At 41.5% G+C, this 13,411-nt stretch overlaps 1 protein-coding gene across 1 annotated transcript in view; it reads right to left on the bottom strand.

Moving 5' to 3' along the window:
• GMDS (GDP-mannose 4,6-dehydratase) overlaps positions 1 to 13,376 on the bottom strand; it is a 172,373-nt gene extending 158,997 nt beyond the window's left edge. The window contains exon 1 of the mRNA XM_010168041.1: positions 13,225 to 13,376. Within this exon, the coding sequence (XP_010166343.1) occupies positions 13,225 to 13,376 (152 nt within the window). The remainder of the gene's footprint in view (positions 1 to 13,224) is intronic.
• Positions 13,377 to 13,411: the final 35 nt, after the last annotated feature.

The following is a 13,411-nucleotide window of genomic DNA, read 5'->3' as shown; positions in this document are numbered from 1 at the left end:
TCCCTTTTCCTACCATCCAGGGCTATAAACTGGCCCCATCCTGTCCTTCAACACACACAGGCTATACAGTAGGTGCCAACATTTGTAAGTAATTATAGAGAGGTTTTACAAGTGGAACATGGACAGTCGTTAGCTTGCATCAAAATGCCACAGTTTCAGTGAACCAATAGACAAAAATATCTGAACTCTCCAGAGAGCTTTGGAAGTAAAACCATTACATTTTTGGCTGGAAGCATGGTTTAACATCAAAGTCACAGTACACACGTGACAGACCAACATAAGACGCATCACTGAGGCCAATCAAGGTGGGAATCAAACATGACAGTTGGTCCCTCAGAGACTAGAGGGTTGGGGATGGAGATGACAGCAATGGCAAGGTGGTTGTGGTGGTGTGCAGAGGGTGCTCAGGAGGCAGGCAGTGACTTGGGAGCACAGATCCTCCTCAGATCAACTTCAAAGCAACAGTCTCACAGGAGCAATACCTGCAAAAGCACTCAGTCTTTTTTTTTTTTTTAATTGCAGATACACACATTTACCATATAATAAGCTGTTCTTACTAGCAAGAAGAAACAACACAAGTAATCAAATTCTGTCACATTTGCTTATCCTACAGAGTGCTCCAGATAAAGTAAGTTCCTCCTCATTGCAAGATGAAGTGGTGGTCTGGACAACACATGCATAAGCCCCATCAGGCAGCCACCCTAAGCACCTTTCACAGTCAGCAGAGCAGACATCCATATAGCCATGCAATTCACAGCACCAGTCTTATCCTAAGGTAGGCACCTGCATTTGCCCAAATAAGCCTGCTCTCTCAACTTAATCAGCTAGAGGGTTCTCACTCACCAGAACAGCTGCCTAGACAACATGCTCAGTTGTAGACACAGTTAAGAAGGTTCCTGTCCAACATGGCAGAATCCATCACCCATAATACAGGCTCATACAAAGGAAATGAAATGGCTTCAGTTAATTAGTGAAAGTTCACCATCACATTTTGAAGTCACACCAAGTATTTGCAAGAGACACCCAACCTACTTAACCAATGTCAATAGTAAGCTGTGTCCCCCACTGCAAGTACTAGTTACAACAATAAGTTATGGGGAAGTTGTACATTTCAAATGCACATGTGTGTTCTCATGTTTCCTGCTTTGCACACTTCCATGTTAACTAAAAGTATTTATATATAAGAAATAACTTAAACCATAATTTCACAGTTCATTCAATTTATCAAAATCAATATAGCATTATTGCTTAGAGAATTTTAGAAGGCAAATTAAGAACGACTAGAACCTTAAGACAAGTCTGTGCTACATTTACCTTTAACCAAGCAAGACAGATACATGTGAGATGCTAGGGATATGATTAAAACTGACAGTTTGTGTGTGACAGAGCCAAATTGCACTGTAAAAGGAATTAGCAGTCAACATTTCCCCATCTAAGTTACTTTCCAATTTTAAGAAAGTCCAATCTCTCATACTGGTTAAACAAGAAAAGCAACAGAGAATGTAGTGACTTGAAATTCTACCTACACTTCACAAATCAAAAATTACAGCATATAATAATGCATTTCCACAAAGGCAGTTTTTATAACATGACTACATAATGATCCAATATAACTGTAAGTATTAAAGTATAAGGATATTACCAACAGAAATACAGCAAGTGTCATTTTGGAGACATGGTCAGTATTAAGACTCCTATTTCCTTCTTGAATAGCTAAGACGTTCAGAATTTTAAGAAATCAAATACATGAAGCAAAACCAGTTACACATTTTCAGTCTTGGATCTGCTGCAAGTATGACTATTTCCCTAAAATGGTCTGGCACGGGCACAAACTGAAGTTTAACTCAGTCTTTGTGACTTACTTGCCTTCACATCTTCAAGAATAATTCTCCAACTTTATTTCACATTCAAAAATAAAAGGAGGCATGCTACTGAGCCTGCAGACCTACAGCCACAAAGCCCACACTGCTGTTCAAAGGCCAGCCAGCATTCTGAAATGGCTTCAAGCACCACTGGAAACACTGGAGGAAAAAATTCAAAAACTTGTTAGCAAAGAAGCTGTGAAGTTCTGCTGGTACAGACCAGGCCTGGGCTTCAGCAGAGCAACACCTGACCAGTAACAGCCAAATTAGCACCAGCAAAAAAGCTTCTGGGTTCTGTCTTAAGCATTCCCATGGAACACAGATATCTCACAAAGCCCGGTAGAAGACAGAATATAGTATTTTGCATGCAGGTCTGCAGAACTCTATCTCTTTTGTATTGTACATCTTGTAGGATTTTAATGGTATTTTAATTTCAGGGACAAACAGCATGCTGAATTTTGGCAGGAATATGTTGACAGACTAATACCATGTAATCATGGGAAAAGTTACACTGACATGAAAATCACAATTATTTTGTTGTATGAAATCCAGAAAGCATAGCCAGATGTTCCAGCATTTCAAAAGCAAGCCTGCTCCATAGTAATGTTTATGCTTTTAGGGAGCAATATCAGTGCTAAAGAAGGCAAGGACACCAACCAGCAGCCAAAGATACAAGTGGTTGTTGTTCATCTTTCAAAAAGAGAAATTCCAATCAAGAGGAAGTTACAGGTCACCACCAGCATCACTGATGAAGCCAGCCATTGCTAATGCACCTAAAGAGATCCTGTGTGCATGAAACAAATGTTAGGGGCAAAAAAGCAAACAAAATAACCATGCCCCATGACAGCATGCCTGCAACTCAACAAGGAGCAGCCTAAACAGTCAGATGGTGTTTCCCAGTTCCAGAACAGCACCAACAGAAGTATACAAGTAGGAACTACAGCAGCAGTCAGAAGGGACTGCACCACGTCAAACTAGTAGCATAAAAATCAGAAACAGGGTACATATAGGAGCAGTCAGATGTACTCCCTGTCTGACTTCAGGTCTTCTTTCCTTCTTGATGTACCCACACACCTTGGGAAAGGCTCATTTCCATTCATGAAATGGTATATATATTCAAGCTACTTCTGACATAGGTTCAGATATTATAGGATACAAATAAGAGAATTGTCTACTCCTTTCAAGTTGCTATGTGTTTTCTGATTTTCAGAAAGGAAGTTGCTTTTTCATGGAGGCAGAGTTGGTTTTGCAGGGAGAGTGAGAGTTTTTTGTGCATTTTAAGGCTTCCATTGCAGTATTGCGACATGCCACCTCAAAGTGCCTATAAAAACACAACAGTCACAGTAGACCTGACAGCACATTATTATCACATGCTTCAGCATTATCCTTGACGGTGGAGTTCTAGAGATTTATATGGGATATATGTACCATTCAAAGAAATCTCAGGAACTTGGAAGAGGGAAAAAACCCCAAGAGGCACATATTTAATAGCTACACCAGTGTCAGATATGCAGCAGAGACAAGGTATCTTCTCATTACAGCAAAAGCACTCAACTAGACATTCAGCATGTCAATTTTTTTCCTTCTACATTACATTTCACCACAGGCTTTAGGAATTCTCCTTTGAGAAGAATTTCCAAGCAGCAATAAATGGGTCAAATGACAGCTAAGGCAAAGCCCTGCAGAAACCTTTCAAAAAATTTTACTTTATCTTACTATATTTGATAGTTAGTCAGATTTTTCCAGAGCAAGCATATTTTCTTCCTGTTACTTCAAAGCTGTTCAAGCACAGTAAGTGCAGCACAAGCTAGTTTATCTACTTGGAAACTCTGCAAAAAGCCAAGATCTGTAGCATCCCATATCCAAGTCAAGAACATTTTTGTGGCTGACATACCTGTTGGATCACCATACTTAGCTGAGTATTACTACAGAGGTGTTGTGATATTGTCAACTTCTAACTGACCAATGACTGTAGAAATGCAAGCTATACCATTATTCAATGCAATGGAGTTGTCTCAAGATACAGTATCAAATGATCTTTAATGGTACTTACCACTGAACTAACTCCAACTGGATCATTAAGTCAATGGACATGTCCTTAGACTTAATTTGCTTACTGTCAGACAACATTTTTTGAGTTACGAAGAAAAATTCATGTTTCCAATTTAAAAAAAAACCTTTAACAAGAAATAGTCCTGAAGGAGGCAGTCTGCCTTTGTATGCTTTTGTAAATAGAGGAAAAGAAAAGCTGTTGCAACATTTACATGGCATATGAGTAAGTTCAGTTGCTTAATGACATGTGTAAAAAGCACAGGTGACGACAGATAACCTAGTTTACATAAACTTGTTTGGCAGGCTTTACAAAAGCTTCATTATGGATTTAGATTGTGAAGTCCGTGCACACCCTAAAAATGGAACAAGCTATAGGGACTTTCCAGTAACCGTTAGAGAAGATTGAAGAGAATTTCACCCTTTCACCTCACCTCCTATAGCTTAACTTAATTGAAAATTTTGGACACAATTGCATGTCCCAGTCCATACACATATGACCCAAAGGAATTCCTTAGCTGATATCCTGAAAAATACAATCAGTAAATTCATATGAAAGAAAAAGGAGGTGACAAAAACATTAATAAAAAAAAAATCTTTTATTTTGCTCATTTGGCTAAAAAGCCATCAAAGTAGCAAGAGGAAACAGGACAACAGAAAGCACAAATCTACAAGAGAAGAAACTGGACATCTACCACGCTGCTGACTTGCTCTTGTGTTGCTATTCACCTAGTGCTTCAAGGAAATCAGGCTTTCCAAAATAAGCCTGAGTTGTGCTGCAACAGTGTAGGAAGAGAAGCAGAACTGACAAGTTTGGAAGAACAGATACTTAATCAGGACTCTACTCCAGACCCAGAAGTCTGAAGAAGCTGGGATAAAGTTGCTAGAAATTGTCAAGAGAAAGTATGTCCTGCCTCTCAGACTAAATGGTAGTTAAATGCAAAGCAATTCAGTCTCAGTGCTCTTCAGAGAAATAAGGTGTGGACAACAGGAAGCATCACTAGGATGAATACCAGTATCACGACTGCACTGAAAAACTTTTTATTCAGCTTCCTTGTGTTGCAGGAATCAGAGTGGCAACCTTTGATGTGTTCTTCACACAGGCCATCAGCAGGTTTAAGTACTCCATTTTCCTTGTCCTTCTGCATAGCTATCTATTTTCTAAGAAACTGACTCCCTTGTGCAGAAAGCTCAACAGCCAAAAGGATCTGAAAGAGACAGAGGAGAAAAAAGACCAAAACTTAGTGGGAGAGGATGAAGTCACAGAAAAAAGATTTTCACAAAAGTTCTCTCTTCAGTTTGAATTGGCTGTAGGTACATAGAGGATGCTTCAACTCTTTAAAAACCTAGGAAATAGAGAAATACAGGTTCTGTCTACATTGACAGTCACCAATCTTCATTAAATTAACTCACAAACTGAAAAAATAAAAACAAAAAAACAAAACAAACCAAACAAAAAAAAGACTAAGCAAGTAGCATGCTGCTGGCAACTGGATATTCTGCTCTCCTTGTCAGTCTGGGCAGCAGTGGCAATAGGCCCCTATGGCTACCCACAGCATCAGAAGCTTTCATGGGAAATGTTGCCTAGAGGAAGTTAGCTTCCCAAACCCAAACTGGGTACCATGCTTCTATCAGCTTCATATCTTAGCACTGTCAACATGAACCCTATAATTTTATTTTTCCTGGAACATTTTCAGTATTTTATCTACTTTCACCAGCAGGTACATATCACAGTATACAGTACCTTATAATTCACTTGCTGTTCACAATGTTTTTCAGTCCACATCCTGTACATATCCTGTTCAAACACAAGGAATCAGATTGCCTGCACTGGTCCTTGAGTTAACACCTGCTAGCTGAGCCAGGTTACCAGAACATCCCTCTCCTGCAAGCAATTAAGAGAATAGACTTCACTGTCAGTCACAAACACTGAGCAAAGCTGTGCAAAGACGGAAAGAAAAAAGGGAAGTTAATACATCAAGACACACATGAACTAATCCTGTATCAGTCATGCTTCTTACCATGAGTATCTTCTAGCTCACTTATGTTTGAACACCACCACTAACTGCATGGTTCTGAAAGGCAATGGAATATAGCTGGGCTCCTCAAGTCAGGCACAGAAAGCAGCCAATATCCTGAACTTCTAGTTCTTGGAGAAGACAAAAGTCCTGGCAACCTGCACATATAGCTGTAGAGTATGAAACAGATGAAAGTAAAGCATTGGACCACATACTTATAGATTCCTTTGATAAAAGGTAAATGCATTAGACTATCCAGTAACCTTCCTCCCTTCAAAGCGGGAGTCGAGACAATAAAAATTCAGGCATCTTTCTAAAAATAGGAGCTCTGTTTTCAGATCATTTTCTGGTCTCCCATTTCAGTATTTATCATAGTATTTTTCAATAAAATATCTTTTTCTCAAGAGTTCTGGATGAAACTTGATAGCAAAACTACTTATTTATATCCTGTAAGGGCAAAGACTTGGAATTATATTTTAGGCAAGCTTGGGTTTCATGCCACAGCCACTACTCATTTGCTGCAGAGTTTTCAACAAGCTGCTTATGCCATCCTGTCACAAATCACAGCTGTTCAACATATGATACTGTTGAGACTCACAGAATCATACAAGTTTATATTGGAAGGGACCTCTGTGGATCACCCAGTCCAAGATCCCTGCTTAAGCCAGAGTCAACTAGAGCAGGTTGCTTAGGGCTACGTCCAGTTCAGTTCTGAATACCTCCAGGGACAGACACTTCACAACTTCTCCAGGCAGTCTGTTCCAGTGCTTTACTACTACTACAGTGTTTAAAACAAAACAACCCAAAAAATTCCCAACACACCCCCTCTCCAGTTTAAATGAAGTTTTTTTGTAAGTCAGTTTGTGCTCAAATTAGTGTTCCTACAGCTCTGCATCTTCAAACTAAGATAAGGATGTTCAACACAGCTGAAATTCTCACTGAAGACAACCCTCGGCCTTGCAGGGACAGCAACTGAAATATAGCATGTGGTTTCAACAAGACAATATTTGTTTAAATGAAAAGGCAGTAATACTAATATTTAGCTTTAGCCAGAAACCAAGACAATATTTGTTTTAATGAAAAGGTAGCAATGCTAATATTTAGCTTTAGCCAGTTTCAGCAAAAACTATCCTCCTATTTCTACACAGAAAAGCAATGCTTTGGATTTTACCCTTCACCAGGCAAACCAAATTCCTCTCTCTGATACAACACGCTCTACTGTTTCTTTACAGTTGCCTTCCAGGTATATATACACTCCCCACACAAAGATCCCACCTCACTATTTAGTCACAATACTTGAGAAGCTTTTCCAAGTTGTTTAACTGTTTCCTTTACAACTCTTCTCCAAGAAACAAAGTTCTTTTAGCCCCAGAGTATCAAAGAGTTTTAGTCATGCTCCATACCAGCTATTTGTTACTTTTTAAAAAATACTAACATATGAGTCATGTTCTCTTATTACTGGTAGTTTGCCTCACAGAGTCTGCCTTGCTTGGTTTCATTCTCAACAGTCAGATTTAAAAAGAAAACTTAACCTCAATTCAGCAAATCTTGCTTTCTCGGTATCTTTTCCTCCACCTCTTGATACAGTTAGCCTTTCTCAAACTATGAGCTGTAACACCTACATAAAACTTGCAGTACACACATACAGGTGTTTAGTGTGTTTATATTGGTTTTGTGTGGCCAGGTTTTGGTAGCGGGGGGGAGACATAGGGTGGCTTCTGTGAGAAGCTGCCAGAAGCTTCCCCCATGTCTGACCCGACACAGCCAATGCCAGCCGGCTCTATGAACGGACCCGCCGCTGGCCAAGGCCGAGCCAATCAGTAACGCCTCTGTGATAACATAATTAAGAAAAAAGTGGAAGAGGAAAAAAAAAATTACACACTTTGCAGCTCAAGAGGAGTGAGATGTGAAACAACTCTGCAGACACCAAGGTCAGTGACGAAGGAGGAGAAGGTGCTCCAGGCACCGGAGCAGATGACCACCTGTAGCACCTGGAGGACCCCACACCGGTGGATGCCCAAAGGAGGCTGTGACCACATGGGAAGCCCACACTGGAGCAGGCTCCTGTCAGGACCTGTGGCCCCGTGGAGAGAGGAGCCCAAGCCAGAGCAGGTTTGCTGGCAGGACTTGTGACCCCGTGGGGGACCCATGCTGGAGCAGTCCCTTCCTGAGGGACTGCACCCCATGGAATGGACCCATGCTAGAGCAGTTTGTGAGGAACTGTCAGTCATGGGAAGGACTCACGCTGGAGAAGTTCATGGAGGACTGTCTCCCGTGAGAGGGACCCCACACTGATGCAGGGGAAGGAGTCCTCTGCCTGAGGACGAAGGAGCAGTAGAAACTACGTGTGATGAACCGACCATAACCCAGACTCCCTGTCCCCCTGTACTGGGGGAGGAGGTGGAAATCAAGAGAGAAGTTAAGCCTGGGAAGCAGGGAGGTGTCGGAGGAGGTGTTTTAAGATTTGGTTTTATTTCTCATCATCCTTTTATCTGATTGGTAATAAATTAAAATTTGGGTTTTTTCCCCAAGTTGAGTCTGTTTTGCCTGTGCCAATAATTGGTGAGTGCTCTCTCTCTGTCCTTACCTTGACCCATAAGCCTTTCATTATATTTTTCTCCCCCTGCCCAGCTGAGGAGGGGGAGTGATAGAGTAGGCTTTGGTGGGCATCTGGCATCCAGCCAGGGTCAACTTACCACAGTGTTAAAGGAATAGCAAAGGCTGTAAACAACTGATTGAACTTCTGATATCAGAAAGACAGAGGCAGACCCCATAATCTACCTACAACAACCAATTAAGGAGAATGTTCTTACATTTCTGCATGCACACTCACTTACCAGTTGTATTTACACTATCTTAGGGTTTGACTGAAACTCTGGAGTTAACTACCTTGAGTTTTGCCAAATGGCAGTTGAATTTGACAGAGCTGCAGGCAAGGGAGTAGAAACTGGTGCTAGTACTGCAAGTGCTCTCACAAGGCAGAAACACAACTGCTTTCTTCATCTACAGTTTGTAGTAGCCTCTGGCCATGTACTGACACTCAAGTCCTAGTGCATTGCTTCATTCAAAACTGAGCTTTATAAGTGTCTGTTGAATGATCTTGGTCTACAAACTCTTACCTTACTGGCTCTCCAAGTAAAGCAGTAGAGCATCAGACACATGACAGACACTATGCACTGCTCATAATCCAGTGACTGGGGAGGGGGGGGGGGAAAGTAGAAACATCAACATATAACCTTGAAGTTAGACTCAGCCAGATTATTTCTTGGTATTTCTCTAAGAAGTCAAATATCTAAATATTCTTACAAGTATCAGCATACAGAAAGACAATCACACTGACTGCAGTGCAATCAGACTTTCTGGAAAGATATTTAAATGCAATATTAACAGACATTTAGTCACAGTGCCCAGAAAATAATGCTGATAAAGTACTGCTTTAGTAGCTTCCCCATATAAGAGACAAGATATATCTGCATATCTAGAATTTAATTTGTTAGTTATCCTGGTTATTTGATTAAAAACTCACATTTTTACAGAGTAACTCTTCAAGGTATCAAAGTTTGTAAAGTCCAGCACACCTATCTTGCATTGTGAAAACTCTATTCCAATAAGTCACATTCTAGTTTTGTAAACAGTATTTTCATTTTAATACACACAAGAGGTGTGTTTCATTTCAAATACTTGCCGTTAAAGAAGAAAAAAAGTGCTACACATTAGTTGTGAGTAGCCTACCAGCAGATCAATACCTAAGTGACACTTCAGAAATGTTTTATCCATCCAACCACAGCAACTGCCTCACTCTGGAAGTCATTTTAGCAAAACAGTGAAGTGTGGTTTGTCCCACTACTGTATGAGAAGGGAGATAAGGGAAATCTCAATACTGCAAAAGGAGCATACAACACCACTGGCTATGTGCTTAGAGTCTCTTATCAGTAATGCAAGTGGCAGAATAATATTGATTTCTCTTGAACCCCATGGGTAAATGCAGAATTTGCAGAGGTTCATTTATCTGCTTTGATTTCACAGAGACTAAGGTTCAACCCTTGCAGCCAGAATGCTGTTTGAGTCCTGACCATACCATCATGAAATCTGTTTTGCTTTGTGGCTTCACCATGCACATTGCAAACTCCTTCTGTTATTTGTCCAAAGATCACAAAAATCACCTTCCTATCAGTAACAAGTTCACCCTCACACAGACCTGTCCTTTCAACATTTTGTATCCAGAAGAGAAGCAAGCCACATGAACTGGTTTTGTTAACTGGTGCAGTAAGCTAGCACACAGCACAAGCCTCCAGTCTTTCAATACACAGAAGAACTTGCGCAGACAGCTTATCCTCTTCTGGCATCCTATAAAGTCTTATAAATCCCATGAGAAGTCACACTGTTCCATGTCTCCAAGGTGTATTTCAGTTAAAAGCTGCATCATCACTCAATTGCCCCATTGTCAAAATATAGCCCTACCTGAGCTCAACTCCTTCCTCCATCATAGCAGAAACAACATCCTATCTTTTGTCAGTGGAAAAGATGAACAATCAAGATGTTCACAGCTACACAGAAGTTCTGAAAAATGAAATGAATTGTCTGATTTCAACACTATGATTAAGCACGCTTCTTGTGGCATCATCTAAACTCAGGAAGGGCTGCAACAGTTCAAGCAGCACCTTGTTCTGCCCAAGAGTACTTTAAAGACAAAAGCAAAACTCTACATTTGCCTAAATTGTCACAGCCCTGTTAGCTCAATGCTTATCTCCCACCTACCCTTATTCCAGGAACCAGGCTCTACAATGTCTTAGTTCAGCAAACACTCTCAGAGCATGGCCACACGCAAACAAAAGCAAGTTCCTTATACAATGCAACTGTGCCAAGTCACTTTTAAAAGAAATTTGCTGCAGCAGAGGGGGCCCAGTTTAGATAAGGGGAGTTTATCATCCAATTCTGTTCTATGCCTTCCTCAGTCTGAAGGGATCCAAACCTTTATCTCCTACCTTAAAAGAGCATCAGCTGCAAGGAAGAATGTGAAACAGACCAACTCTCTTTAGCCCAGTAATTAAAGTAACTACCTGGGAAAGACAAAGCCTGAGCTCTGGCTTCCACTACAGCAATTTGCATATTTCATATATGGTAATTAAGTTTAAAAACAGATGGCACTAGGACCTTCTCCCAGGAGGCCGGACATGCAAGTCTGCCTATTCTCAGAGAATCAGAGAATAGATTCTGAGAAACAGAATCCAGGTGTCTTGTTTCTGGGTGAGGCCTCTCCAAATACAATGAAAGCTATTACACAAAAACAAAGAAAGGAAGTGAAAGAGGGGCAAGGAACAAGTAGTACAGTGACTTTCTTTAAAATTAATTTAACAAAAGAGGGACAAGGTTTCTTAGCAGTGGATCTCAAAATTATGGAGGACTACAGGACCCCAAAAGATGCCACCCTCAACATAAAACGTCCATCCTAAGCCAAGAATTGGTACAGGCTTGTCACTAAGGCACCCAACCTCACTGGCTAGTTTTCACGTATCCCAAGCCTTTACTAGTTCTGGTTTTCCACATGTTCCAATGGTAAATAATATGCCTGACAAAGGTTAAATTAAGATGGAAGAGTTGCTTTGAAAATAGAGAAAAATAACATAAAGAACACAGTACTGAAAGAATCAGGGCATTTCAGCTACAGGTCTTACTACCTTTGATGAAGGGAAACATACTTCTGTCAAGAAACTGGAAGACTGTTCTCATAGCACCAGAGTAGTCCTTGGGAAAGCTCTGACTGCTCTTGCTAAAAATAAACATCAAACAAAAATGTTAGTATACACAGATTATTGGTTTTTCCTCTTCTCAGACATAGTTATACCTGCCTGTCAAATAGCTGCTTGGAAGGTTTTCCTCAGCCTGCTAAGGGCAGATGGCTTCTAACTCATGGGAAGAGCACACTAAAAAGTATTGTAAGAACACACAAGAACAGACATAATGAGGTAAAACAGGTGAATGCTCAAAGCACAGTCCAAGTTCTCTTGGATAACAGGTGAAAGCTGTTATGACACTATATTGTCTCTGGATTTACTTCCTCACAAAAGGTCAAGTGGCTCTCCTACTATAAAAAAAAAAGCATTGACTAATATTGTCTCAGAGTAAAAGAGCAACATGTTTGTTTTGACATGTACCTTCCCACAGTGCTCATGGCTTTTTAAACAATCCACACCAGCACCTCACAAGTGCATCTGCAAACATACCAGGACAAAGCAGAGTTGAAAGGGAATAAGTTCTTCCATGTTTGAAGCTGGCACTGAATAAATGCAAGCCATAAAGGTAAAAAGCTGCTCCACTGGGATTCTAAGCATTAGTGCTTACTATGCAATGTTACCTACTTAACAGGTTATACCAATCACAGAAGATACAGCTTCTCTGAGCAGAAGTTATTCAGCATATTCCAAGAGATAAGCAATGCAAAAGCAGAGAAGTTTGTTTGGTTTTTTTTTCAGGCAGTGGGCAACATCTACACTGCAAAGGAAGGTGTTCCTCAAATAAGACTAAGCATGTCCACGGTAGCTTTCATTCAGCACCTACTTGCCAGTAAAGACACAATAACACAGACCTCTGCATGGACAAACAATCCAACCAAATATCCAAAGTGCCTGTTGGCAGCGCAGCAGCAGAAGCTACAAGCTGTACACATCAACACTCCTGCAGGTCTCACCAGGTTAAAACTCACCACCAGCACATCTTTTTTCACAATGCAGAAGTTGCTCCAAGGGAAAATGTGATTTTTCTTTCCATGCCACCTTTCTCCTGTACCTTCTGCTCAAAGCACCAGGACTCTGAGAGCATCATTATCCCTATGAGTAATACAGCCAAAACAACAGGAGACTGCAATGAACGCACGTGAATATAAAACAAGCAGCCTGGGGAGATGCTTTTGTCATCCACTCAGGGCTGGGTATAAAGCAGGTACTGACTGTAACTGCACAGCTGCCCAGTATGTCAAGGAGAGAGGTGACAAAGAGCCCCTCTGGGTGACAGGGTTGATCAGATCAAGCCCAGCTGTAGGCTGCCTCACACCTTCTCCACTTCAGACCATCAGGATGGAGAGTCCCAACACCGGCTCCTTGTAGGACCTGTTCCCAGGTGTGGCTCCTTTCTCATCCACACTCACTTCACACCTCACCTCTGCACAGGTTAAGCTGATTTCTCAGGGATTCCTGGTAACAGGGACTATACGACAGTCCAAAGCTGAGACAAAAAGTGATGCACCCCCCTCGCCTCTTACACACCTGGATAAAGACACTTCCAGCCCCCGGCCCTACCCACGCGTTGGCGAGGCCGGGGGATCCTTCTGCCTCTCTCGTGGCGGTCTGTCCGTCTCCGAAGCAGCTGGTGCTGCCGGCGGGAGCACGGGCAGGAGGAAGGGGGGGTTTGGAACGGGCACGTGGGCAGCCACCCCGTTACAAGGTGCCATCGGGGCCGGGATGCGCCCCCGGGGCCCGGGAAGGA

This window comes from Antrostomus carolinensis, unplaced genomic scaffold, assembly GCF_000700745.2.
Source record: "Antrostomus carolinensis isolate BGI_N321 unplaced genomic scaffold, ASM70074v2 scaffold7575, whole genome shotgun sequence".
NCBI classification, from domain to species: Eukaryota; Metazoa; Chordata; class Aves; order Caprimulgiformes; family Caprimulgidae; genus Antrostomus; species Antrostomus carolinensis.
This window is presented reverse-complemented; position numbering and strand designations above follow the sequence as displayed.